This window comes from Rhyacophila brunnea, unplaced genomic scaffold, assembly GCF_057557595.1.
Source record: "Rhyacophila brunnea isolate RB1 unplaced genomic scaffold, BYU_Rbru_1.0 scaffold_16, whole genome shotgun sequence".
Taxonomy (NCBI): domain Eukaryota; kingdom Metazoa; phylum Arthropoda; class Insecta; order Trichoptera; family Rhyacophilidae; genus Rhyacophila; species Rhyacophila brunnea.
Genome location: NW_028232816.1, coordinates 10,259,551 through 10,284,496, shown reverse-complemented (window position 1 = coordinate 10,284,496; position 24,946 = coordinate 10,259,551). Strand labels below are relative to the sequence as shown.

General features: G+C 38.4%; 1 protein-coding gene across 1 annotated transcript in view; it reads right to left on the bottom strand.

The window, feature by feature from the left end:
- sbb (scribbler) overlaps positions 1–24,946 on the bottom strand; it is a 500,943-nt gene that overhangs the window by 4,677 nt on the left and 471,320 nt on the right. Inside the window, exons 4-6 of the mRNA XM_085943600.1 lie at positions 6,511–6,598; positions 3,658–5,718; positions 1,754–2,520 (exon numbers count right to left, since the gene is read on the bottom strand). Coding sequence (XP_085799726.1) covers positions 1,754–2,520; positions 3,658–5,718; positions 6,511–6,598 — 2,916 coding nt within the window. The remainder of the gene's footprint in view (positions 1–1,753; positions 2,521–3,657; positions 5,719–6,510; positions 6,599–24,946) is intronic.

Below are 24,946 nucleotides of genomic sequence, written 5' to 3'. Positions count from 1 at the left end.
CAAGTGCCAAAGTACAAAGTAACAGTTTTCTATAAATTAGTTGAGGCAGTTAATTCATCAGATAATGTGATAAGTGAATTTAAAAAAAATTTGGAAACATCACTAGTGCTATTTTTAAACACCCAATGAGGGTTTATCGTATAGGAAGAATGTACCCTGCCAGAGTCTCAGGCATCCGCGTAGCCAGAACCCTCGCCACTACGAGCAAGTACAAACACAAATAAAAATAAATTGTTCGACAAGAAATATATTGATTGTAATAACAGATTTTTGTTTTTATGAGAAATGGATGTTAGCAACTCGCCCAACCTATTAGGTCCATACTCTGACTCAAACACAAATTGAAAAACAATATGTGTATTTGCCAGACCCAGGATTCGAACCTGGGACCCATGACATTATAGAGTTAAGCCGCTCGGCTCTTACTAGGATTCGCATGCTCAAAAAAAAAAAAATGTTGATTGTTTTAGCCATTTTTGAAATTCAGCATTTCAATTCAAAATATTATCTCTAAAATAACCAAGTAATATAAGAAACCGAACTGCGTATTGAGAATAAAAAAACATATGTACATTTTTTTTTATATAAAAGGAAAAGAAAACATTTTTATCACAGATTTGTCTAAAACACCTAAAAAAATTATGACTTAAGATAGCACAAATACTGCTTAATTTGATTTTTTGTTCATGATTACTAAAAAATAAGTCTTAATATATAAGCATTGATTTACAATTACATCTATAAATTCTATCGTACATGTTAATTCATATTATGCATCTCACTTCACACTAAATTCACTTTTAATTAGATTTACGACAATGTCTAAACTCGCAACGGCCAGTAGATAATTTCTAACCACCAATATGGTGTACAAAGATAAGCGACAGCTTTTCCGCTACAATTATAGTGAATGCAATTCAGCACTAACCTGGAATCGTGATCGTACCGAGACGTGTCAATGATTATAATTAAATATTTCTTTCGCAGAAATAAAATGTCACTGTCATTAAAATTCCTTAAAATACTAAATGTTTTTATTATTTTTTAAGTGTCTAGTCATCAACACTTTTGCACCTTGCCCCCTTTGCATCGTAAATCTTTTGAAAACATTTTAAAGCCAATTAAATTCATTATTATATTGAAATCTTTTCGATAGATTCTTCAACATTGTCAAAAAATCAAAGTCATACGACATACGATTTGATCGAACCGAACTGCAAATTTTATGTATTCACTTAATGTCTTTTACAGGATGCGGCCGCATGTTTTGTGACGTATTTTTTGACAGCGATTTGACTAAAATGATAAAAGATTTAGATTTCCAAAAGTGAACCTCATCCGAGTTGGCGACAATTCATCACGCTTTCCATTGAAAATGATTCTACAGATAGGCAAATATTTGAGCACAATGAATATTAACAGTTGGTGGAGACAATAGGTTAAGCAATTCATTAAGTCAACTGCTCCTGTCGAATTGAGACTACAAATTTAATGACTGTAAATTTCATTAATTTTATTTTTAAATATATATACAGATATTGAAAAGTAGCTATGGTACAAACTGGATTGTTTTTAGCATGTACATAATTGGTGTGAAACATTCTTAATTTCAATATTGGAATTATTATCATTTTGGAGCGGTGAATTGGGTGGAAACGTCGCCATCGGGTGAGGCCTTACGCTCTACCGGCGGGAGGTGCCGGAGCGGGGGCCGGGGGCAAGGGCTATTGTCATGGTCGCACGAGGGGCTTACCTCCGTAGGGGGCGGGATAAAGGGGGTAGCCGAGCCCCACGTGGGTGTGGTGGTGTGTGTGCACGTGCCGTTGCGGGGGAGGCGATCGGGACTCCTTTCCCGAAGCCGGAGACTCGGAGCTCGACGGTGACGGCTGGCTTCCCGGCTTGGCGGGGGGCGGAGGCGGGACCCCGCTTGGGGGACCTCCGGGGGCCACGCCGGGACTACTCCCGGGCCCCGGCGGAGCTTTGGGCGTGGGCGATTTCAGCGCTCGCTCCTGCAGCTCGTGGATCTTGTGAGAGGAGTAGTACTGCGAGGCGTGCTGCAGAAGGTCTATGGATTTCGGTGAAGGCGGAGGGCGACTGAGGTCCTCAGGGGCGTGGTAGCGCGGCATGGGACCCGGGTGGAGAAAGGGCCCCGGCACGTATGGTCCGGAAACTATATTCATCTGGCGATACGGATCGAAGGGCACTCCATAAGGCGACGGCTGCATGTACGGCGAGTGAAGATAATATTGAGAGGTGGGTGGCGGCGGAGGGCCTGTTGTCTCCATAGTGGGCTTCTGGCCCTCCTGCTTGATGATAGGCTTGATGTCCTCTTTAATGGAGGGTTTGGAGCCGTCTTCAGAAGGTTTCTGGTCCTTGCCAGAGGACATCTTTGACTGACCCTGGCTGGAGTGTGACTTGCCGGATGACTGCGGCGGCTGCTGTTGCATCTGCGGAGGCTTTCCTCCATCTTGATTCATGGAATTCTCTTTCCTCCGCTGTTGCTCCAGGGACATGTAGTATCTGGAAGTAGAAATAATATCACTCAATATCACGACGACAATTATAAATTCTGCATGACGAGATCGCTCACTAATGTGTTACCATTCCATATTCGGTACACGAAACTAGCTCACTCTAGCACTGTTCCACACTATAAATAGTGGGGTACGAACCCACCAACCAACTTGACAGTGGATTGAAATCAACGTCTAAATACATGTTAGTAATCGCAAGAGTGAAAACGTTTATCAAATAACGACTATTACTTAAACTTTACCCTGTGTTGAGCGTTTAAACATGCTCAAAAGATTAAATTGAGTCAAAGTTGAAGACATTTTGATGGATTATTTAATGAAATGTTTCATGCACATGTGACAAAAATTAAGTCAACGGCATTGCTAATTTAGCTTGCAAAAAACGCATCTGGCTCGTGGTGTTGTACTAGTGTTTTTTGATGACTCCAACAGCTTTAACGACGGATTCCGAGCGGTTTTAACCGCTCGGAGTCAATTTGTACTAGCTTTCAGAATATTCGCGGGATCCATTTTTCTGCAGTTGACTGAACCGTGTCAGAACCGAGCCTTATAGTAAATGGTATCATATAATTTAATGTGTGCTTATGTATATGTGACATCAGTTTGACGATTATCAGGATTCCACTCTTCTATGTCGGTTTAGGGTTGAGCTGGATTATTTAATGTTTTTGTATATTATTCCGAACAATTATTCATCTAAAAGGTAATTCTCTGTTTTTCCTACAAGAAAGGATCTCTTGTCTTTAAACATGAAACGAAACATGAATGCCGTTGACACAATATAGGTATTTATCATCAATTTTGAAATATATTTCTGTTAAATATTTGGCATGATGTATAGACATTTTTTCGATTTTGGAATTTTTTTTTCGATACGCGAAAGGAAAGGTATTGACTTTGTTCTTGGTAGAATAAGTAAATTTACTTGCAATTTTATTATCACAAAATCTAGCATTTTTTCCTGCCAAATAGCTTGATTTCGTACCCCATCTGGCATGATGACAGTTGACAGTTGGCAACACTGCTAGGGACTGAATTTGTGAAAGTTGATAATCATTTAACCTTAATACATTAAAATATTTAAAATCAAGAACTGGTTAAAGAAAGATGTATAGCAAGTTACCTCCGCATGTCTTCTTCTTTCTGGTGGTGCTGAGCTTGCTGATGAGCCTGCTGGTGGAAGTGCTGCGCCTGTTGCTGCCTCTGGTATATGAAGGGGTGCATCTGCGATTTCATCTCTATGCTCTCCTTCAAGATCTGGTGATTCTCGTTGGGATGCTTGCTCTCCTTCAGCATGTCGGGTTTCAGCTTGGAGGTCTGCATGTGCTGGGGCTGCTGAGGGGAGGCAGGCGGAGGCTTGCCGTTGCTGTGCTCCGCGGGACTGGGGCTCTCTTTACTCCGCTCCCTTTCACGTTCCCTCTCCCTATCCTGCTGCTCTTTCATCCGGTCCTCCGGGAGTAAGGAAATGGGAGCATAGTTCGGGTCCATATTGTAAGCGTACCCCGGCGGCATATAACCGTACGGGTAATAGTGCTGGGGTAACATCTTTTGAGGAGGCATGTTCTCCGGAGGGCCCTCTCTTTTGATTTCTTTCTCCGGCATCGGTTTACCATCGAGAGGTTTGCCGAGGTCGTCTTTGAGCTTGTTGGGATCGGGCGCCGGCTGATTGACCATGTACGGAGACTGCCCGTAGAATTGATACATTCCGTACGTCGGGGGTATGGAATGGGGTAAGGGCGGGACGCCATCCGGCTTTTTCTCGCCGGGGACTTTGATCTTGTCCGGCTCTGCGTCCATAGCCGGAGCTGTGTCGTCAGATATATCTGAATAGGCGGGACTCTGGACGTCGTCTCGGTTGGAAGTCTCCATTCCGAATGGAACCTGCTCCGGCGGATGCGGACTGCCCCCGGGTGACTTCCGGTTCTTGTTCTTTTTGAATCCTTGCGGTTTGGGGATCGACCGGGCGTCTTGTAGCTTTTTATCCTCGGCGGGCATGAGGGCGGCCGTGGGTTTGACTTTGAACTGCGGGTTCTGCGGGGAAGGGGGGAGACCTTTCTGGTGGGCGGGAGAGACGACGCCGTGCGGCAGGAGAGATCCGACGAGCGGCGCGGGTTGAGCAGAGTGCTGCGCGTGGTTGACGGGCGGCAGGATTGGGTGAGTCGCGTGAGGAACGTGCGTTGGGTGCGGGATCTGCGGAGGAGCGTGCTGCGGGGGCAACGCGGGGGGTGGCGTCACGTGGGTCTGAGGTATTTGCAGGGGGAATTGCTGCGGGAGAGGTTCCATGGGGCGCGCGACGACTGCGACGGGCGCAGCGATGGCCGCGACGGCTGGGATTGGAGCGATCATCGGAGGCGGTTTGTTGGCGAAGTTCGCCACGGGGAAATCCTCCTGCGGACCGAATCTGAGCACTCCCGGTTTGACGACAGCTGGTTTGGGTTCCGGCACCACCGCCGCCGTCGGAATGACGGGGGGCACGACTGGCGGGAGAACAGCAATCGGAAGCGGCTGAGAAGGAATAATAGCGGGCGGTGGTTGCACCGTAGGTGGGACCGGAGAAGGTACTCGAGGTGCAATAACAGGGGTCGCAGTGACTTCCGGCCGCTCCTCCTTCTTGGGAGTGGCGGGCTCCTGAAGCTTTTCGGGCGATTTGACGGGTCCGGCGGGACTCGGCGCTTCGGCGTTGGACTCGTCGTTCTCTGACATGGAAGCGACATCTTTGGACTCATCCTCCTCGATGGCACCGTGCGCGTGCGACTGGTGGTATTTGAGGCCGTTGATGTGCTTGTATTTTTTGGAGCAGTTGGGCTCGGGGCACTCGAGGAGCGCGGGCGACGCCGGGGGGCTGGCGGGAACGCGCCTTTTGACGGCGGGGGAATCCTCGTCCGGCGCCCGGGATTTTCGCTTTCCGGCAGGAGTGAGGAGGGCGACGGGCGGGGTTTCTGCTTTGGGTGCGGGCGGAGGCGAGGGTGCGTCTCTGACGGAAGATACTGCCCCGGGAGTCGCCGCGGTAGTTCCGGCGGCTCCTCTTCTTCCTTTGGCTCCCCCATTCCGCAGCTTGCTATGCACTGAAGAGCGGGTTTCTGTAAAGTTGCTCAGGTCGCCCCCAGGAGCGGCGGCTCGACCTCTTTTTCCTCGGCCTTTAGGAGTTCGAGCGTCCAGCTCTTCGGTAGGAGAATCGCAAAATCTGCAAAAGGAATTTTTCGAAATTAATAATTCTGCATATTGGGTCAACAGAATAAAGAACGGTAGAAGAAACCCGATTCAATAATATACCTAGATATCATATATAATAGCAATAGTAAAATAGTTTATTACATATTATAAAATGATATCATAAAGGTAGGGCTACACTATAAGGAAGGACCCTTGGGATGTTTAACTGTTACAGTACTCAATGTCATGTAATTTATGCAACGTTTGCAGTAGTGTGGTTAAATTGATAGCTAGAGACAAATATTAGTATTTTTTCTAAGTTGAGGCATTGTAACATGATGGCATTCAGGGAACTCAGAAATAATGGGAACTGAAATACCCAACGGGTAAGGAGAAGCAGGCAACCGATCTCGAGTAAGGAAGAATACGGGATAAATTTAAGCACGTGTCAAGAATACGTCATACGTCGTATACTGACAACTGCTCTCGGTTTATGCATTGACGCACATTTAATATTGGTGTATTACACACACTATTGCACGTGCATAATGCGTGTTTCATTTTCGTTGGACACTCACAAATTCAAAACCCTGCATCAAAATGTAGTGTATTGGATATTGCCTATCGGAATTCTATTTATTATCAGCTGTTCTGTGGGTTTTTCACTCGAGCAGTCAATTGTATTGCACGTAATATTATATTGCCAAGTTTTTTTTAAATTCATAATTACTCATTAGAGTTATTTATATTGACCGCTGTTTCGGCTTATATCTTTGAATTTTATCAAAATGCTGAATCTATAATTAATAAGAAATATACCAACCTTGGTGGTGCCCAATCGTGTCTGGTGCAGTCCAGCAATGTCCCGACGTACGTCTTTCCTCGCCAAGTGACATTCACCACTAGTACACCTGAAACAAATAGGAAAAAACGCATTCATTAGTTATTATTTTATTTAAAATTAATATTATTTGGCATATTGTTTATTACATTGCAATAACTGAATAAGTCATTGATTTCCATAATTTACCAATGTTATATAAAGCGCCGGTCTATAGTGTCGAGGGTCCCAAGTGCGAATCCTGTGTCTGGTAAGTACACATATTGTTTTTCAATTTGTGTATGAGTCAGAGTATGGACCTAATAGGTTGAGCAAGTGGCTGACTTCCATTTCTCGTAAAAATATATATGTGAATACAAACCTCCACTCTGTGGAGGCCCATATATGATCTTATTAGGATCGGACATGGTTGAAAGAATAAATTAAGAATCGTCTCTACGTATATATGACGTGTGTAACCCAGTGTGTAGCTTCTTAATAATAAGGGTGACCAGATTTGCAAAATACGAATGCGGAACATTTTCGATGAAAATATTTTCAACGATTTAAATAAATCATAGATGAGTTGGGATTTTCCCTTAAAAATGTTACATTGTGTTCTATTCACTTTTAAATTTAAGAACAGAATTCTAAGATGTCACATTACTAAATAAGAAAGATGCCATGCAGCCCTGTCCGCTCAAATGAGCTCAACACTCAACAACACACAGTTGGGGTGGAGGACAAAGATACAATTATTACGAACTACACGCTTTTTGTACGAGGGCACGCACACTGTACATTCCATCAAATTATGTATAGGTAAATCGCTTTACAGTGGCACCATGGGTACGGCAAATGCGGCTTGCAGTTGTAGTGGTATTGTTTGCTAGCATTGAAACAGGCATTGTCGCAAGCAATTCAATACACGCGCGAATCGCCTATGGTGCCACTGTAAAATGATTTACCTATACCTACAGACGTTTACTGATCAAATAAACTCGAATGGTCGGGGGCGTGCCAAGCGGGAGTGTTAGGGGTGCGAAACACCCAGGCGGCACTATTCGGGGGCGGCAAAATTCCGAAGCAAAGTATTGTTAATAAATAATTTCATTACATAAATAATTGAAATATACTTTATTCTCTTACATGAATTGAGCCGTATGATGTTTGTATTTGAGACCATCAGGCCCAATGACAGTGCAATTAGTAATAGAAGTGAAACAATCACAAACACCCAGGTTTTCAAAAAATCCCATAAATGTTTTGCCAATTACCACTACAAAGCTACGTAAATGCGGGACATTTAAGTCATGTCGGGATTGTGGAACAAAAACTGAACATGTGTTATAAATACAAGACGTTTGGTCATCATATTTTTTGTGTTCATACATGGGAGTACATAATACCTAATATTTATTATACATGAATAAAACATTTTTAAAACATAAAGATATCGTCCTACTGTCTTCAGCGAAATGATTTGGTGGATCACCCCGCCCACATAGCGGAGAATAAATACATAAATGAGATGTGTCCTCTGTAATGTAGATGTTTGGGTTGAACCATTGATCCAGGACATCATAAAAGCTGGCGGGGCGGTTGCAGTAGTGCTGACAGAGAGCATTTATCTTTATGTTTTATCCGGGCACATTTGAATGATTTACTCGAATACTTTTTTATGGCTGTCCAATTCTTATTTTATTCAATGCCTATTTATCTGAGATCGTTTCCCCTCCCTACCCATAAAGACGTATCCTTTTTATTGTGCTGTGATAGCACCATAGATAAACTATGTAATATTACATATTAAAGTGGGACGCATAAAGCGCGAATCAAATTGAGGTGCATGTCGCCTACTGTCACGCTGTCGCGGCGACAAATTTAGTCTATGGTTTCGTCATTTTACAGTATATTTTAACATCTCTGTAAATTCACTGAAGAATGACACTGATGAAGAGTGCCAACTATAATGTATTAGTAATTTGAATTATTATTAATTATTCTTGCTAATTTTAATTGATTTTAACAGTTTCTACGTGTGCGTACGTTAAAATTACTTGAGACATGACATTCATAGATAATATTTTGAACAGAACCCAACCTGCAGACTATAGGATAATAGACAACATTCTTATAGAATAATTACAATATAAAAATAACTTTGTATATACAACGTTTTTAAATTTTCTGTTGAATCATATAAACTTGACTTGACTAGCTTAAACGATCAAAAAAAAATTGTACTTCATAGAAATACTGACATGTCATTTTGACCTTCATATTGATTTCCATAGTAACGCACGTATATATTAATATAAATAATTTAGTTGCTAGGACCCACTTAGCAACCAATAATAGTTTTACTTTTTACGGATTTCTTCCGAAATAAATTTTCATACAAAAAAGAATTAACTGAAAATGAAATCAATTCTATTTAAAGATGGCTAAAAGTATTAAAAGAACGCATTGGCATCGTGTTCTAATATATTCTAAAAGTTTCAAATGTCTAGCTAGTCGGAAAGTTAGTTAAAAATCGATTGCAAGATTTGTACCGGACAAACAACCACCGGACAAATAAGAATACGAACGAAGAAAAACGTTGTAAAATACATAGTGACAACCGCTAAAAACAAAAAACAAAACGTGATTTTGACATGACAGTCGAAAAGTGTAGGCATGTAGAAGATGATAAAAACGTTCATTGAGTCATGCAGGTGTCGATGCAGTGCAGTTCAACGTGAGGTGACCTCATTGTTGTTCTGGTTATTTCGGCAGATTTTACTAACTGACAATGTTTGTTTAAAGTTTAAATGTTCAAAATGTGCTACAGGACGGGAGCATCAGTCTGATAACATTTTAAACAGCAAGAAAAACAACATTACACACTTTTCCCGTAGCGGCAGCTTACTGTGACGTCACGTGATAGTAAGCGACATGCACCTCAATTTGACGAGAGCTTAACCAACGGCGATTCTCTTAACGCAGTTGACGCAATCGATTTTCGTCAGAAGATTTAAAAGGGGGCCTCGGATCTTAAAACGATCTGTGTTTCTCACAAATTGAATAGGTATTAGTGGCGAAGAACGTAGAGATTCGACATTAATAGTGCACAGTGAACTTTTATCAGTCATACTTATTTCTTTTCATTGAACTAAGAACACAAATATTTGCAGATGGTAGAGGTATTGGTTAGTTTTTAAAATTAAATTAAACCCTGCCTAGATTACATAAAAAAAACTAATATCTTTTCTATCTATAAAATAAATCTAAAACTATGTATGATTTAAAACTTTAAATTTAAAACCTGAAACTTGTACGTATGCAGTTCGCCGTACCACACTTCACCGTGAAATGTTGTATCGGACATATATGGCCGTATATTAAAGACGATTGAAGTTAATCCCTCCAAACCAAAACCCACCACGCACCACACCCGGTCTTAATTGAGCGTATCACGTGGCCCTACATACATTGGCGACATGAAGCATCTAGTTCAGTTTTAGGCCGGGATTGCCCTAGGAGAAGATACCCAAGACTAAGGTTAGAGTTTAAAGTTACTTTCTAATACAAAGTGCCCGGGAGAGAAGAGCACAGGGAAATTATAAAAATAAAAATGATTCTAGTGTATATATAACAAAAATAATGAAGCTAATCATACGGACAGCAAACATTATGTGAAGAGATCTTCACGCCCGCAGTAAGACGCCGCAAATTTTTTAAATGCAAGATAATTGGCCTTAGTAGCAACCAAGTCGGACGGCCCGATGGGCCCAACAGCTGGTTGGACCGATCTGAACATCTCCTCCCGTTCGGACCACATTCTAAGACATTCCCAGAGGATGTGGTTGGCATCCTGAATTTCCCCTCCGCGTGGACATGTCGGACGGCTTACAACGGCTCGAAGAACTTGCCAGCGAACCCACCGTGTCCAGTCACAAATTGACTGGTGTGATGGTCAGGAGTCAGATATTTTAAGACTTATATGAAAGACCGTCCAACCTAGTTGGGTCGTATAATACTGACATAAAATTCATGTCTAAATAAAACACGGTTCTCGTCGGTTTACACTTTACAGGAAGCCAGCAGCAAACAAATTTTGAAAATAGCTGATGGAAATGGACGTAGGAATTACGTATGACGCCTTTAGCATAGTGGTCTATGTGCATGGGCGCGATACCCGAGAGATGCAGGTTCGATTCCTGCGAAGTGTCTTACTTTTTGGTTATAATATATTTTCTCAGAAGTGTTTTCAAAATTATGTATGTTCAATAATTATAATGTTACTTTTTTAAATCTTGTGAATTATTCGATTACAAATAATATTATGTATTAAGTTATAGGTACATTGTTTATACATATCCCACACGACTCGACACACAAGGTCTCCACCAGAACCGCTCTGTTTAGTTACAGACGTGGTGCATTTGCAATAGGGCGGAGTGAACTCTTGTTTCCCCGTTCGCTGGCTCTTGGCTTCCGAAGATATCCGCTGCACGGCCTGCCTGGTTACACTGCACGCCTCCGCAGTCAGCAAGTGCACTTGTTTTAAATTCCACGAATTAATGTAATCGGGGGAGTCCCTGAGTTTTTGAAAGAATTTCATCACATTGTGGACGATCTTATTTCCGTCCGAACGCAGTTTACCACCCTTTATAGGCATTTTATTAAAACTACTCTTTACTTTGCAAAAGAAATAAAGTATTTACATATTATGTAAATATGTACTGGTTTAATACCTTACGTATTAATTATTATTATCACTCAGAGGACCTTCAACAGTTGTTGCACTATTATAACTACCAAAAATTAATATGAAATTCACATACGTGCACTACAAATCGCTGTGCATTACATTTTATAAGAGGCCAAAGTCTATTTTACCTGCTAAGCGTACAGTCAATTGATATTGAGTAATTAGTCTGATAATAATTATTATTAATCTAACATTAAATTGTTTATTGCAGAGTTTCACAACCTAGTCATTCATTTCATCGTTATGTGCAAAAATGCCGAAACTGCAACTAATTTTAAAGACTTAATGCGTCTAGTACAGATCTTGTGTCGTCACAATTTGTATAGATTTATGTTTCTTAAAACTTAACGGCCCACATGCTCAGCGTACGTCAAAATTGAGGTTTTATGCTATTTTCAGAGCATAACCCTGGACATTCCTTAAACGTTGTAGATAATCTATTTATATAATTTTGAAGCCTTATTAATCTTATTATCCTTTATATTTATTTTAAACAGTTGATGACTGCTTATAGTATTTTTATTACATAAAATAGTGTTCTTTAAACCTCTCGCTCTAATGTTTTAGAACATAGTCATATTTCAGTACATCCATGAACAGTGGTGTTAAGATTTTTTTATATTTATTAATTTTTAAAAGCATTTATAAAACCATTAGTAAAATTTATGTCGACATTACTATAGTGAAATATTTACGATACAAAATTATATTGATAATCTCTGTGATCCCAGATTTGACAAGAATTAGGCATTTTATTATTCAAAAAATGGTCAAGATTTACACATTTAAAGATAATTCTAAAGATACTGATTATAAGCTATGTCTTTGACCTTTCAAATGTGACAAACATTCTACGAATAATGTTTGCTTTATAATAATAATTGACCTAAGAATAAGGTAGTATTTTTTTGAAATACGCCATTTCTATTGGCATTCCCAGTGGCTAAGCTACAACATACGGCCGTAGCCATAAATTGACAAACGATAAATGAAGTAGGGAGTAAGATCATAGTAACGCGCGTGTTTGAACATGTACCTAACCGAAAAAAAAATATTAAAAAAAAAAAACGGTAGATACATGTTCAAACACGCGCGTTACCATGATCTTACTCCCTACTTCATTTGTCGTTTGTCAATTTATGGCTACGTTTATATTAACAGATTTTGTTTTTTACGAGAAATGGATGTCAGCCACTTGCTCAACCTACGAGGGTGGGTCAATAATTCCTTAGAAAAAAGCATTAAAACAGTTTTTTTTTTTTGTATTTTTTTTTTATTTCTCAACGTAATCTCCTTGGAGCTCAATACACTTGGTTAGACGTTTCTCAATTTTTTTAAACCGTCAGAAAAATAAGTTTTCGGAAGGTCCTCAAAATAAGCATTTGTCCGATCGATGACTTCTTCATTTGAAAAAAAACGTTGTCCACTTAGCCATTTTTTTAAGTTTGGGAAAAGGAAAAAGTCACTGGGGGCTAAATCTGGCGAATACGGTGGGTGGTCGACCAATTCGAACTTCAATTCTTCAATTTTAGCCATTGATCGTAAACATGTGTGAACACGGGCATTGTCCTGATGAAAGAGGATTTTTTTCCTGTTTAAATGAGGCCGTTTTTCTTCAATTTTGTTTTTTAGCTGGTCCAATAAAGATGCATAATAATCCCCTGTTATTGTTTTTCCTTTTTCCAAATAGTCAACGAAAATAATTCCACGTGCATCCCAAAATACAGTAGCCATAACCTTACCAGCTGATTTTACGGTTTTCGCCTTCTTTGGACATGGTTCGCCTTTCGCAATCCACTGCTTTGACTGTTCTTTCGTCTCGGGAGTATAGTGGTGTATCCATGTTTCATCTACAGTCACAAAGCGACGAAAAAATTCATCCGGATTGCGTTGCATGAGCGACAACAGGGCTTTAGAGGCCACCACCCTATTGCGTTTATTGTCGACTGTGAGCAAACGCGGCACCCATCTTGCAGAAATTTTTTTCATGCCCAATTTGTCATGTAAAATAGAAATGACGCTACCTTTTGAGATCCCTGTAACCTCAATTATCTCACTCAACTTTAATCTTCGGTCACTTAACACCATATCGTGGATTTTATTGATCATTTCTGGTGTAGTCACCTCTACAGGACGTCCTGAGCGTGGTTCATCCTTTGTTGATGTACGACCACGTTTAAATTCATTTAACCAGTTATAAATAGTTGCAAGTGAAGGAGCAGATATGCCGTGAACTAAATCCAACTCATTTTTTATTTCCTTTGCTGTTAACCCTTTTATATTAAAATGTTTAATAACAGCTCTAAACTCAATTTTCTCCATTTTTGTAAACAAGCAAATTTTTTTTTTAAATGTACGAGAAACACACAACAACCCGACCAATCTGATTGAAACTTCGCAGCATACTGAATCGGTAGTGCCGCTGCATGAAAACAAACCGCTTACAGTACTAGTCGCGCCACCTGTCGGCTTTTCTAAGGACTTATTGACCCACCCTCGTATTACGTCCATACCCTGACAGACACAAATTGAAAAACAATATGTGTACTTGCCAGACCCAGGATTCGAACCTGGGACCCACGGCGTTTTAGTCGAATGATTACTCAATATGAATTAACTGTACGCTGAAAAGAGTGAAAAGGTACGATCGACTTTGAGCTCTTGCGTCTACCTATCTACTTTGTGAATCACATTTCATTGACAATACAAAATAATATCAGTTTTTAATGAACTTAATAACTGTGTTCAGCATTTCTGAGGTTGCAAGACAATTATTATTTACATACGACTCAAATTACAAACAATAATCTTGTCCGGAAAGTTCTACGTATGCAGTTCACTGTATTACACTTCACCGTGAAATGTTGTATTGGATGTATATGGCCGCATATTAAAGACCGTCCAACGTCTTTGGGTCGTATAGTACTGACATAAAATGTCTAAATAAAACACGGTTCTTGTCGGTTTACACTTTACAGGAAGGCAGCAGCAAACAAATTTAGAAAATAGCTGATATACTGGATTATTTGTCAGGTTAGGTTAGGTTTACATTCTTGAATTCTTGAATTTTGCTAAAATCAGATATGAAAATTGAATTAATGTTCATATTGAATCTAATAAAATTGGAGACCGTATACTATACGGTCATCACTTTCTGATAGAAAGCTAACGGTGAACTGTGCCACGGCGAAATAATGTTTTACGTACAATTTACATGTAACCACAAATAATATATTATGAAATATCGGATTTATACAAAATCTATGGACAAAGATTCATCTTATAAATTACGAACTGATCTTATCTTGTATCAAAATTATTGTTTTTGAACATTTTTAATAATTTATGTGCTGGTAAAATTGTTTGTGTTTTTGTTTTCTGACGCGGATGGAAAATATTGTCAAAAGAGTACAAAACGTGTTCTTGGTTTAGGAATAGGCTTTAGGAATTCCCAATATAACTGAATACATGTATGATAAAGCAATTATTTATATCAGCATATTATTACTACAAAAATATTGACAACTAACAACGCATTCCAATATTAATTGTCACTTTATCGTTCGCATATTATAATGATAATAAATCTTGTGTAACTAGAAACTTTAGAAATGCAACACAGCCAAAATAATGTAGGTACATTCAATCATAAAATCCATTTTCAATTAAATGTGAAGCACACCAATCACCTTATTGCTATTCAATAAGCGTGAAATTCGATAGTTTTGACAGAAAATATAACGTAGTTAGAGCGACGCCGAGCGAGAGAAAACGAAGCAATATGCTTCATGTAAGAGCAGTCGGAAATAATAACGGAACCCAACAATAATTAAATTTAAGGTATGTACCAAGGCCTGAACAAAAACGATGCATAAGTGCGAGTGAGAAAGTATTCGGCACCCTTATAATCTCCGCGACACTAGGCTAGAGTAAGATAAAAGGTTTACAAATGTGTAGAAGATTTTGTTGTTGGCGTAGCCGCCAAATCTTAGTTTTTTGCTTAACTAAGCGTCGATAACCTGCGAGTCCGTGTTGCTAAAATTGATATTTTTGTGTTAAACATAAAGTCAGTGGTAAATATTTTTAGTTAATTAAGTAGAAAAGATAGTTCTGTGTGTTGTATTAAAATGTGGTAGCCGTACTGATAAGCAAGAAGATGGTATTACGTTTCATAGGTAAGTTGATAAATGTTCGTGATAATTTATTTGTATATTATTATATATTTTAAGATCAAGTGACCGTGTTTTCTTTAAAATAACTTAAATTATGGATATGTTTACCTAATGGTTGCATTTTCACCGCTCAAAAATACTATATAACGTAAAAAAATTGAAAAATATATTTTAATTCTGTCTAGTGCGAGCACTAGCGAAATGGTCTATGGTCTCGAACATTTGTATACGAATGCGTTCGCTCGCCCACAAACCAAACGCACGGCACGCAGCTTCATTTAGCAATGCAATGCGTCTACATCTACATGTATCAATAGTCTAAGGTACGAGTATGTACCTAATTCGTGCGCAGTAGAAGAAATCGCAATTTCAATGTTTAGTTGCTCCACTATAAGAGTAAACAAGAGTTAAGACTCAATTACATTTAGCTTCTTTACGAGCTGTTTATTGGCGAATTTACAATCTGCCTGTAAAGTCGCCCAGTGTAATCATCGAATAAGCTAATAATCAGGTTGTAAACAATCTACCGAGAAAAGTTGAAAGCCGGTCAACTTTACACGCTGTGGGTCTAATGTGTCTGCGCAGTAGAGCGCAGTACCAACCTCCCGGTAAAAAAACGAGCTACGTTCCGTCAAAATAGTCGCTGGCTTGTGGCTTCTCAGCGAATGGAAAGTTTTGTGTGTAATCATCAAATCGCAGTAGCTGGATCGCCCGCTTTTAAATTCGCCAATAAACAGCTCGCAAAGAAGCTCAATGTAATTGAGGCTTTAAACATAAAAATAACAAAGGTCTAGATTTATTTATTTATTTATAATAAATATATCTTTCCATGATGATTTGCCAAATAATACTGAATACAAAATGTCAATTTTGGTGGGGGGGAAAATGGCTGCTATGACGTTTTAAAAAATTCTAATGCCGGGTCCACACTGGCAACATGTCGCCGGCAACCTCGTTAAATTTTACGATAATTATCATACTTATCGTAAATTTTAACGAGGTTGTCGCGCGATATGTTGCCAGTGTGGACCTGGCATAATAATGCTTACATACTAATTTGATAATCTTATAGGTATAATATATTGGTGTTTTTAAACGATTTTCGAATACCAACTGACACCGTAAAACAAATTTAATCTGTCTGCCTTTGTGAGTGCTATCCTCATAGCATAGTCATATTATAATACCGACTATGTCACGATAAATAACAGTAATTGAAGTCAATTGGCGTGTCAAGAATATAGACGTGAACATACTAGTGTCGTTGTTGTGTGCACCAGACGATTCTAAGGCCCGTTTCAGACGGGACACCGGTGTCGCGCTCGTATATAATAAGAAGGCATTTGTATTCGAATAAAACGGTCTTTGTATTATGTTTATGAACGCCCAGATCTAACGAGTCAATGCATAATTTAGCGTTATAAATTAGAACATAAAACTGGCTGCGGTAACAAAAAATAGGTGTACGGCTTGAGAATGTAGCGGCCGACGGAAACGTGTACTGGACACGGGTTGACTGATTATCTCTGGGGCGTTCATAAACATAATACAAACGCCCCTTTATTCGAATACAATGGCCTCATATTCACATTTACGCCATGTTGTCGAGGCTGTATTATTTTAACCTGTACATACCAGTGGCGAATGGTGGAGGTAGGCTGTTAAGATCAGCCATAAATAGTGTACACTAAACTTTGTCAGTCATACGTATTTGTTTTCATTGAAATAAGACTACAATTTACAAACGGTGTTATTTAGTTTTTAAAATTCAAACCCTGCGAAACAAAGCTATAATAAATAATAGTCAAAAAATACTCGTCTATCTATAAAATAATTAAAATTATGAAATTACATCAAACATAAATTTGGATATTTTATAGATAGAATAATATTTTTTATCTATATATTATATTATAGTTTAGTTTAGGCAAGGCTTAATGGATTTAAAAAAATGAACAATATGTGTAATATGTATTCTTAATCCAACAAAAACAAATAAGTATGAATGAAAATGAGTGCACAATTTTGTCGTATCGCCCAAAGTATACCAAAACTATTATGGTTTGGTTCAGGCAGGGTTGAATTGATTTTTAAAATCTAACCAACACCATCTGTAAATTGTAGCCTTAGTTAAATAAAAACAAATACGTATGACTAACAAAGTTTAATGTGCACTATTTACGGCGGATCTTAAAAGGCTACCTCCACCCTTCGCTGCTGGTACATGGGTGATGGTATTTCAACCAACTGAAAATACGTAACTTCAACAAAATAAAAATACATCTAGATCGCCTGTCAAAAAATATTGTATTAGGCGCGCAGAATAGAAGAGGAGATAGATAAAATTCAAAAACAGAATAGAGTTTTATCACCGCATCAATGATATTATAATATATTTTTTGTGTTTCGTTCAACACTCTTTGTGATTCGTAGTACCGTTTGTCAGAATGTACACTGACAGTTTGATATAAATCACACCCGAATGAGCCGAGAGAGCTTGAAGCAGGCATTGTTTGCTAAACGAGACTGTGAGGAGGCTTCGAGGCGAGGGCATTTACATTACACACAGATCACCGAACAAAATAATAAATAAGCTCACATAAATTTCATAGAATAGAATAGAACAATATTTTATAATACAGTACACGTAAGCTTGATTGCTCGAGACCGATTGAGTCATCGGGTTTATGTGTCCCTGATACTTAAGTTGTGTTTAAATTGAGACGCATGTCACGTCACTGTCACGGCGACAAATTTAGTCTATGGTTTCGTCATTTTGCAGAATATTTTGAACGACCACCACCTCTCTAAATTCAATTATAGTTAGTGCCAACGTTAATGTATTAGTATTTCTAATTATTATTCATTATTCATACTAATTTCAATTAATTTTAACAGTTTCTGCGTGTGCGTACGTTAAAATTACTTGCAATGTTATATCCATAGATAATATTTTGAACAGAACGCAACCCGCAGACCATAGATAATAGGCAATATTATATAAAATACATAGTGTCAACCACTAAAAACAAAACACATCAAGACATCTAGAAAATGATAAAAACGTTCAAAACGTCATACAGATGTCGATGTAGTGCGGTTCAACGTTAGGTGACCTCATTTCGGTGATTTCAGTAGATTTTTGTCAACTGTCACACTTTTCGACTGTTATGTCAAAATCACGGTTTTTGTTTTTAGCGGTCGGCACTATGTATTTTCTATAAGAATGTTGTATATTATCTATGGTCTGCAGGTTGGGTTGTTGAAAAAAAAATGTTTTTGAATTATTAATAACCATGTCCTTGCTTTTTCGTACAAGGTGGTTTTTAGTAATTTTGAACAATCACAAACACCCAGGTTTTGAGAAAAACACATAAATATTGTGTGTCCTGACGCCTTACGTACTGCACCATGAGAGCCGCCTTCTGTTCAAAATATTATCTATGGAAGTCATATCGGAAGTCATTCTACGTACGCATACGTAGAAACTTAAAATTAATTGAAATTACCATGAATAATAATTAATGATAATTCAAATTACTAATACATTATAGTTGGCACCCTTCATCAGTGTCATTCTTCAGTGAATTTACGGAGATGGTGCTCGTTCAAAATATTCTGCAAAATGACGAAACCATAGACTAAATTTGTCGCCGCGACGGCGTGACAGTAGGCGACATGCACCTCAATTTGATTCGCGCTTTAAATTCACTCCTAATTGTGGTAGGTCGCGATAATTTTGACAAAGATTACTTCAGAGCTTATCCTTATAAAAATCTTCAGATTTATTCATACGCAAAATAACATTAGTTCTAAAAGGTATATACCTATTACAGTCTGTCTCAACTCTAAATTAATTAGTCACCTGAACAGTTCCAACATATCACACTAAAATAAGAGGGTGTTGTAAGAAGTATTGGACTTATAGAGCCAAGCATATTGTGCATACAATTACAACATTCATATATTCGCACAAAACCAAGGAAGGCAGTAATAATATAATATTTACGTCACGTTTCACCGGATTGTGGCGTTATGATTCGTGGCACGATCTCCGCGAGGATACGACTTCCTGGATTCGAGTGTCGGGCACCTATCCGCAGCCCCCACATCGCCACCGAGCCTCCCCCAGCCCCAAACACCAGACGCTTTCAACCCCCCCAAATTTTCGGGGGATATTCCGCCCCTTTGATGTCTAGTTCTTTGAAGCGCCCGTAGCATTATTTTATTGTATACATTTTGAATTATGATATTTAATATAGCTAATATTGTCGTTTACATTTTGTAACGTAGGGTATTATAAATAATTAAAGGGCTGTGTATTATTTGGATATAATAAATATCTACTCTGGTTTGTTGTCTAGGTATGTAAAGTATATAATTAAACGTCAAGTAATTATATTCAAAATAGAACTTTGTATTTTAAAAACAAATATTCTTCGTGCCGAGATAGTATTGATATTATGTTGATTAATGTAATGTTATAGTCTTATTATGACCGTTCCACGATGAACAAGCACGCCACACCATCGAAATGTTGTGGGCTGTGGCTGACCCAGTACCTATATTGGTTTCGAAGGCAAATTTGTGTCCTGTATGAATAAAAGATATTTCGCACATATACACAAATATTAATAATGATGATGGGTTACGGTTAAAAACGTCATGGCTTCCGGCACTGTCAGCAAAATCCAATATTCGATCCGGTATCTCTGACTGTAGCGATTGACACATTACTCTGAGCAACGTTTGCTCTTAGCTAATCGGATTCCGTTTGGCATTCTTAGAGCGACGTTTGCATTCATACACCTACTACACTTCATCAGAACCAGTATTGCCAACCGTACTATAATCATTATAGTATTTGTACTATAATTTTGGTCCGCGTACTATGTACGATATAATACAGGTATAGTACGCACAAAATACTATAATTTTGAATAACGGAAAAAGCTCTGTAATAATAATTCTCTAAAGTAAACTAAAACTCTATAATTCCACTTTACCTACATACAATAACTTTACCAATATTATCTTTTAGGCATCTCGACTGTTGATCTTTTTCTGATATTAAAATTTCGAGCACCGAAGTAATTATTATAAATTTGTTCCCAGAATAATACCGGCGCTACGTCGGTATGTAATATTATTATTCAACACTTCTTTTCGAAAGGCCTACACCTGTAATTATATTACGCCCGCCTGATACCTCGTAATCGCCTCCATACGTAATACTTAATCACTGTGAAAGTTGTACGATGCTTTTAATAAAGAGGTACATTCAAAAAATTGGAAAATAAACAGTCGGATAAATATCTACAGCATCATAAAAAAAATGCTTAATAATACAAATTGTTTTGAGAGAAATTAATGCGTTATAGAGTTGGGCATAGTGCGGAATGATGACAAGATAAACCATTTGATAGAGAAACAGACATGAGTATAATATATCGTCACTGTTCTGGCAGAAAACACTAATTCGAAAAATTTACATATTGAGTTAGTACCAAAATGTTCCTTATTTCAAACTTTACCGTCTGGAAACCTTCTTAATAAATAAACAGTCTTTATTTTAAAGTCATCCTTTTTACGATTACTTAATAAACTCACATGACAGACCATTATTTCAAACATTTTAACAACTTCAAAGTCAAATTACTCAAAACTAGTATTCTCCAGTTAGTGTGTTCTGCCAGAACAGAGACGATATTATAGTAGTGGCGAAGGGTGGAGGTAGGCTGTTAAGATTCGTCATAAATAGTGCACACTAAACCTATCGCACGTATTTGTTTTCATTGAAGTAAGACTACAATTTTATTTACAAATTATGTTGGTTAGTTTTTAAAATTCAATTAAACCCTGCGATAACCAAGCCATAATAGATAATAGTCAAAAAAATAATCGTCGATGGCTTTCAGGGCTTAATTCAACAAAAACAAATAAAAATAAGTATGAATGTAAAAGTTTTGTTGTAACGCTAAACGAAACCATAATCGGTTTGGTATACGATTATGGTTTGGTTTAGGCAGGGTTAAATTGATTTTTTAAAAGTAACCAACACCATCTGTAAATAACTGTAGTCTTAGTTCAATAAAAACAAATACGTATGACTAACAAAGTTTAATGTGCACTGTGTATGGCAGATCTTAACAGCCTACCTCCACCCTTCGCCACTGCTGTCAGCAGTAAATCCATACAGAAAAAATTGCGGGGCGCGCTCGCGGCCGGCTGGAGTATCTAGCGGCCGCGCAAATTTTGTGACATTATTTTTCGTTACAAGAGGTCAACACAAGGGCATGTACCAATGCTAAAAAATATACACAAAGTATAGTGGGGATAGTTTATTGAATTTCAGTGGCAGGTTACCTTTAAACTAAGCCTGGTAATACTATATCGCCGATATCGCCGATATCGTCATCTATCATACTAGGAAAACATAAAAGCACGATAATGCTATATTATAAATCAACCAAAACTGATTTGAGAAGAAACGGCGATGTTTTCATTTCAGCTATGCTATATCAATTAGTTGAACGATTAAAAGAAGGCCCGTTAGCTTCATTACATTGCCGGGTAATCAAGATTGTATTTAGTGTAAAATATCCCGGCGCGGAATAACAACACGAGCTCGCAGGTGAGATGAATATCGCGCAGACCACACAAAAAAAACAAGACAGAGGCCAAGAGCCCGGCTCGTAAAAAGCGGTGGATGTCATTAACTCGTTATTTATGAACGCGGTTAGATGGGGCATTCGCAGATCAAAAGTATGCCCATAAATACAAACTCGAAAAGATAGCACTGAGATGGCGTGTCATTAGTCATTGGGCATGGTGAATAACTCAAATTAAGTCTAGTTGTATTGAAAAAATTTGATAATGTAAACATTTATAGAAAGCTTGGCAAGAAAGAAGACACATATCGCGCCGCGTCGTGTTTACGTGAATCCACTTAAAAGTAATTCGACATTTGAACATGCTTGGAAAGCAAGCGCCTGCAAAATAATTAAAATAATAAATGTTTATTTTGGTGCACGATATTTATATTTTTTACTATGTCTCAAGCAGCGAACACGATATTAATAGGAACTGGATTAACCTACTGAGTGTAGTATAACAGGCTATGGATTTTGATTGCGGAAAAATATGGGATAAACTTAAAGACTTGTTAAAGAATATTTTATTTTCAATAATTACGTCTGTATCATAATAATAATATGCATTACACTCATTATAGAGTATCACGTAATTCCGGGACGGTTGGCGCTCTTTGTTTTACTTAGGTTTTATGGGATGACCGTCCTAAAGTACCCTGCTTCAAAAACTTGGTCCATGGTGATCATTTTTATATTTCGATCTTATTAATCTGTTCTGTGACCTATATCGTCTGCAAAGTAAAAGTGATCAAACGTGTCATAAAGTAAAATATATGTGGCCTAAATACCGATATAACTATTCATTTTATAAATCATCATCATGAATTACCACCAAGTAATCGCAGATTACAAGCAGATCCAAACAGAGGATGATCGACCATGGTGGCACTATGAAAATAAAAGCAGACAACGCTGGGCTAGAAATAAACCAGTCAAAAACTAAGTATATGGTCAGCAGACGCGATCAAGTACCGCTGCAGAATATAGTCATAGGACAGCATGCATATGAAGGGGTTGACAAGTTCACGTATCTCGGATCCAGCCTAAATACCCAAAATAAGACAGCAGAGGAGATAAAAATCCGCCTTATCTCCGGGAATAAATGCTGGCATGCCTGCAAGCGACTGGTGGGGTCGAAAATTCTAGGCCGAAGAAGTAAACTTCTAATTTATAAAACGATTATAAGGCCAGTGGTCACTTATGGCTGTGAGACTTGGTGCTTGACTCAAAACGAGGAAAACAAATTAGCTGTCTTCGAGCGCAAAATACTCCGCAAAATCGTTGGACCCACGTTGGAAAATGGGAACTACAGAATTAAAATGAACCACAAGTTGGAAGAGCTGATTGAACAGCAAACAATCATAAGACACTGTAAGTCCCAAAGACTACGATGGGCGGGACATGTGGAGAGAATGTCTGAAGTTAGAGCGCCAAGGATCATGACGAAGTGGCTACCCCAACGGAAGAGACCCGGAGGCCGTCCAAGAAGGAGATGGGCTGACGCCGTAGAAATGGACTGGCTTCATATAGGAAGATCCGGTAACTGGAGAAGTGTGGCGAGAGACCGGAGTGAGTGGAGAGCGGTTGTGGAGGAGGCCAAATCCCACCCCGGGATGTAGCGCCGTGGAAGAAGAAGAAGAATCGCTGAATGTCTTGAAAATACGTCATACACTAACACTTTACTACGCAGTAATAATCAATGATAAAAAGTATACTCAATTTTATCACGTGATAGCCAATCTAGACAGCTCTTCTGAGACAGTGTCTGTCAAACTGTGTGCTGCGACACACTGGTGTGCCGCGAGAGGCTCCAGGTGTGCCATGCCTACAGAAGTCGGAATTTGCCATATTGTGGATTACACTATAGATATTTGTTCAAGAGAGTCATCATCACGAATAATATCGGTAGCTTTTATTGACATTCCTCGTTCAAAATCGAAATGTTTTAAATTTGAGCCTAGAATTAGAGACAAATTGAAAGCTTTTGCCGACAAGTTAGATCTGTGGACCGGAAAAGTTAAAAACAAACACCTTGATTGGTTTCTAAGTATGGATAAATGGCATAAAGGAGGCAGCAGAAAAAATATTATCTGCATCATTTAAAATGTATTTTTCATCATTTGATTATCAAATCTACGAGTGAATCAACACTCCTTTCGCAAGATACGACAGTTCACACCTGATGTAACAGCGTAAAAAATAATATACAAACGATCATATGCACAAATCTTCATTCTCTGATCTAGAATTGTCAGCGTTTTGGGTTTCGGTTTTACTACAGTTATTAGGTAAATGTATGTTGCCGTTTTGATCGTCGTATTTTTGCGAATTAGGTATACGTATGTAATATTGATAAAACAATAATATCGTTTCCAAACCAAAAGGGCGTAAGTAAATTTTGGCGATTTTGAGTTAAATAATATGAGGTTAGGTTTTCAAAAGAAATCTACAGACTGGTAAAAGGGTGTTCTTTATCATAGATGATCGCAAACAGAGGTACGATTTTCCAATCTGGGCGTAAGTGATAACCCTACCCTACAGAAAGCCAATAAGAATTAACGTAACTACCACTAACGTGCCAAAATTAAAATGATTATAATAAACAAATAAAACATAACAGAAATACAAACAAAAACATGGATAAAATAATACAGCCAAAAGGAATTAAGTGATTTGAAAATTCTAATTGAAAATAAATAAATTAATTAACACTACATAATATGTACTCCAAAACAATATTATTCTACCATAAATGAAAGGAAAAAAAACTCCAATACTAAGAAAGGAGTTGTAAAGAAACGAAGTTCTCATTAACATGAAGTTTTTTCACTCGATATTCACTCGACATTCGAATTCAC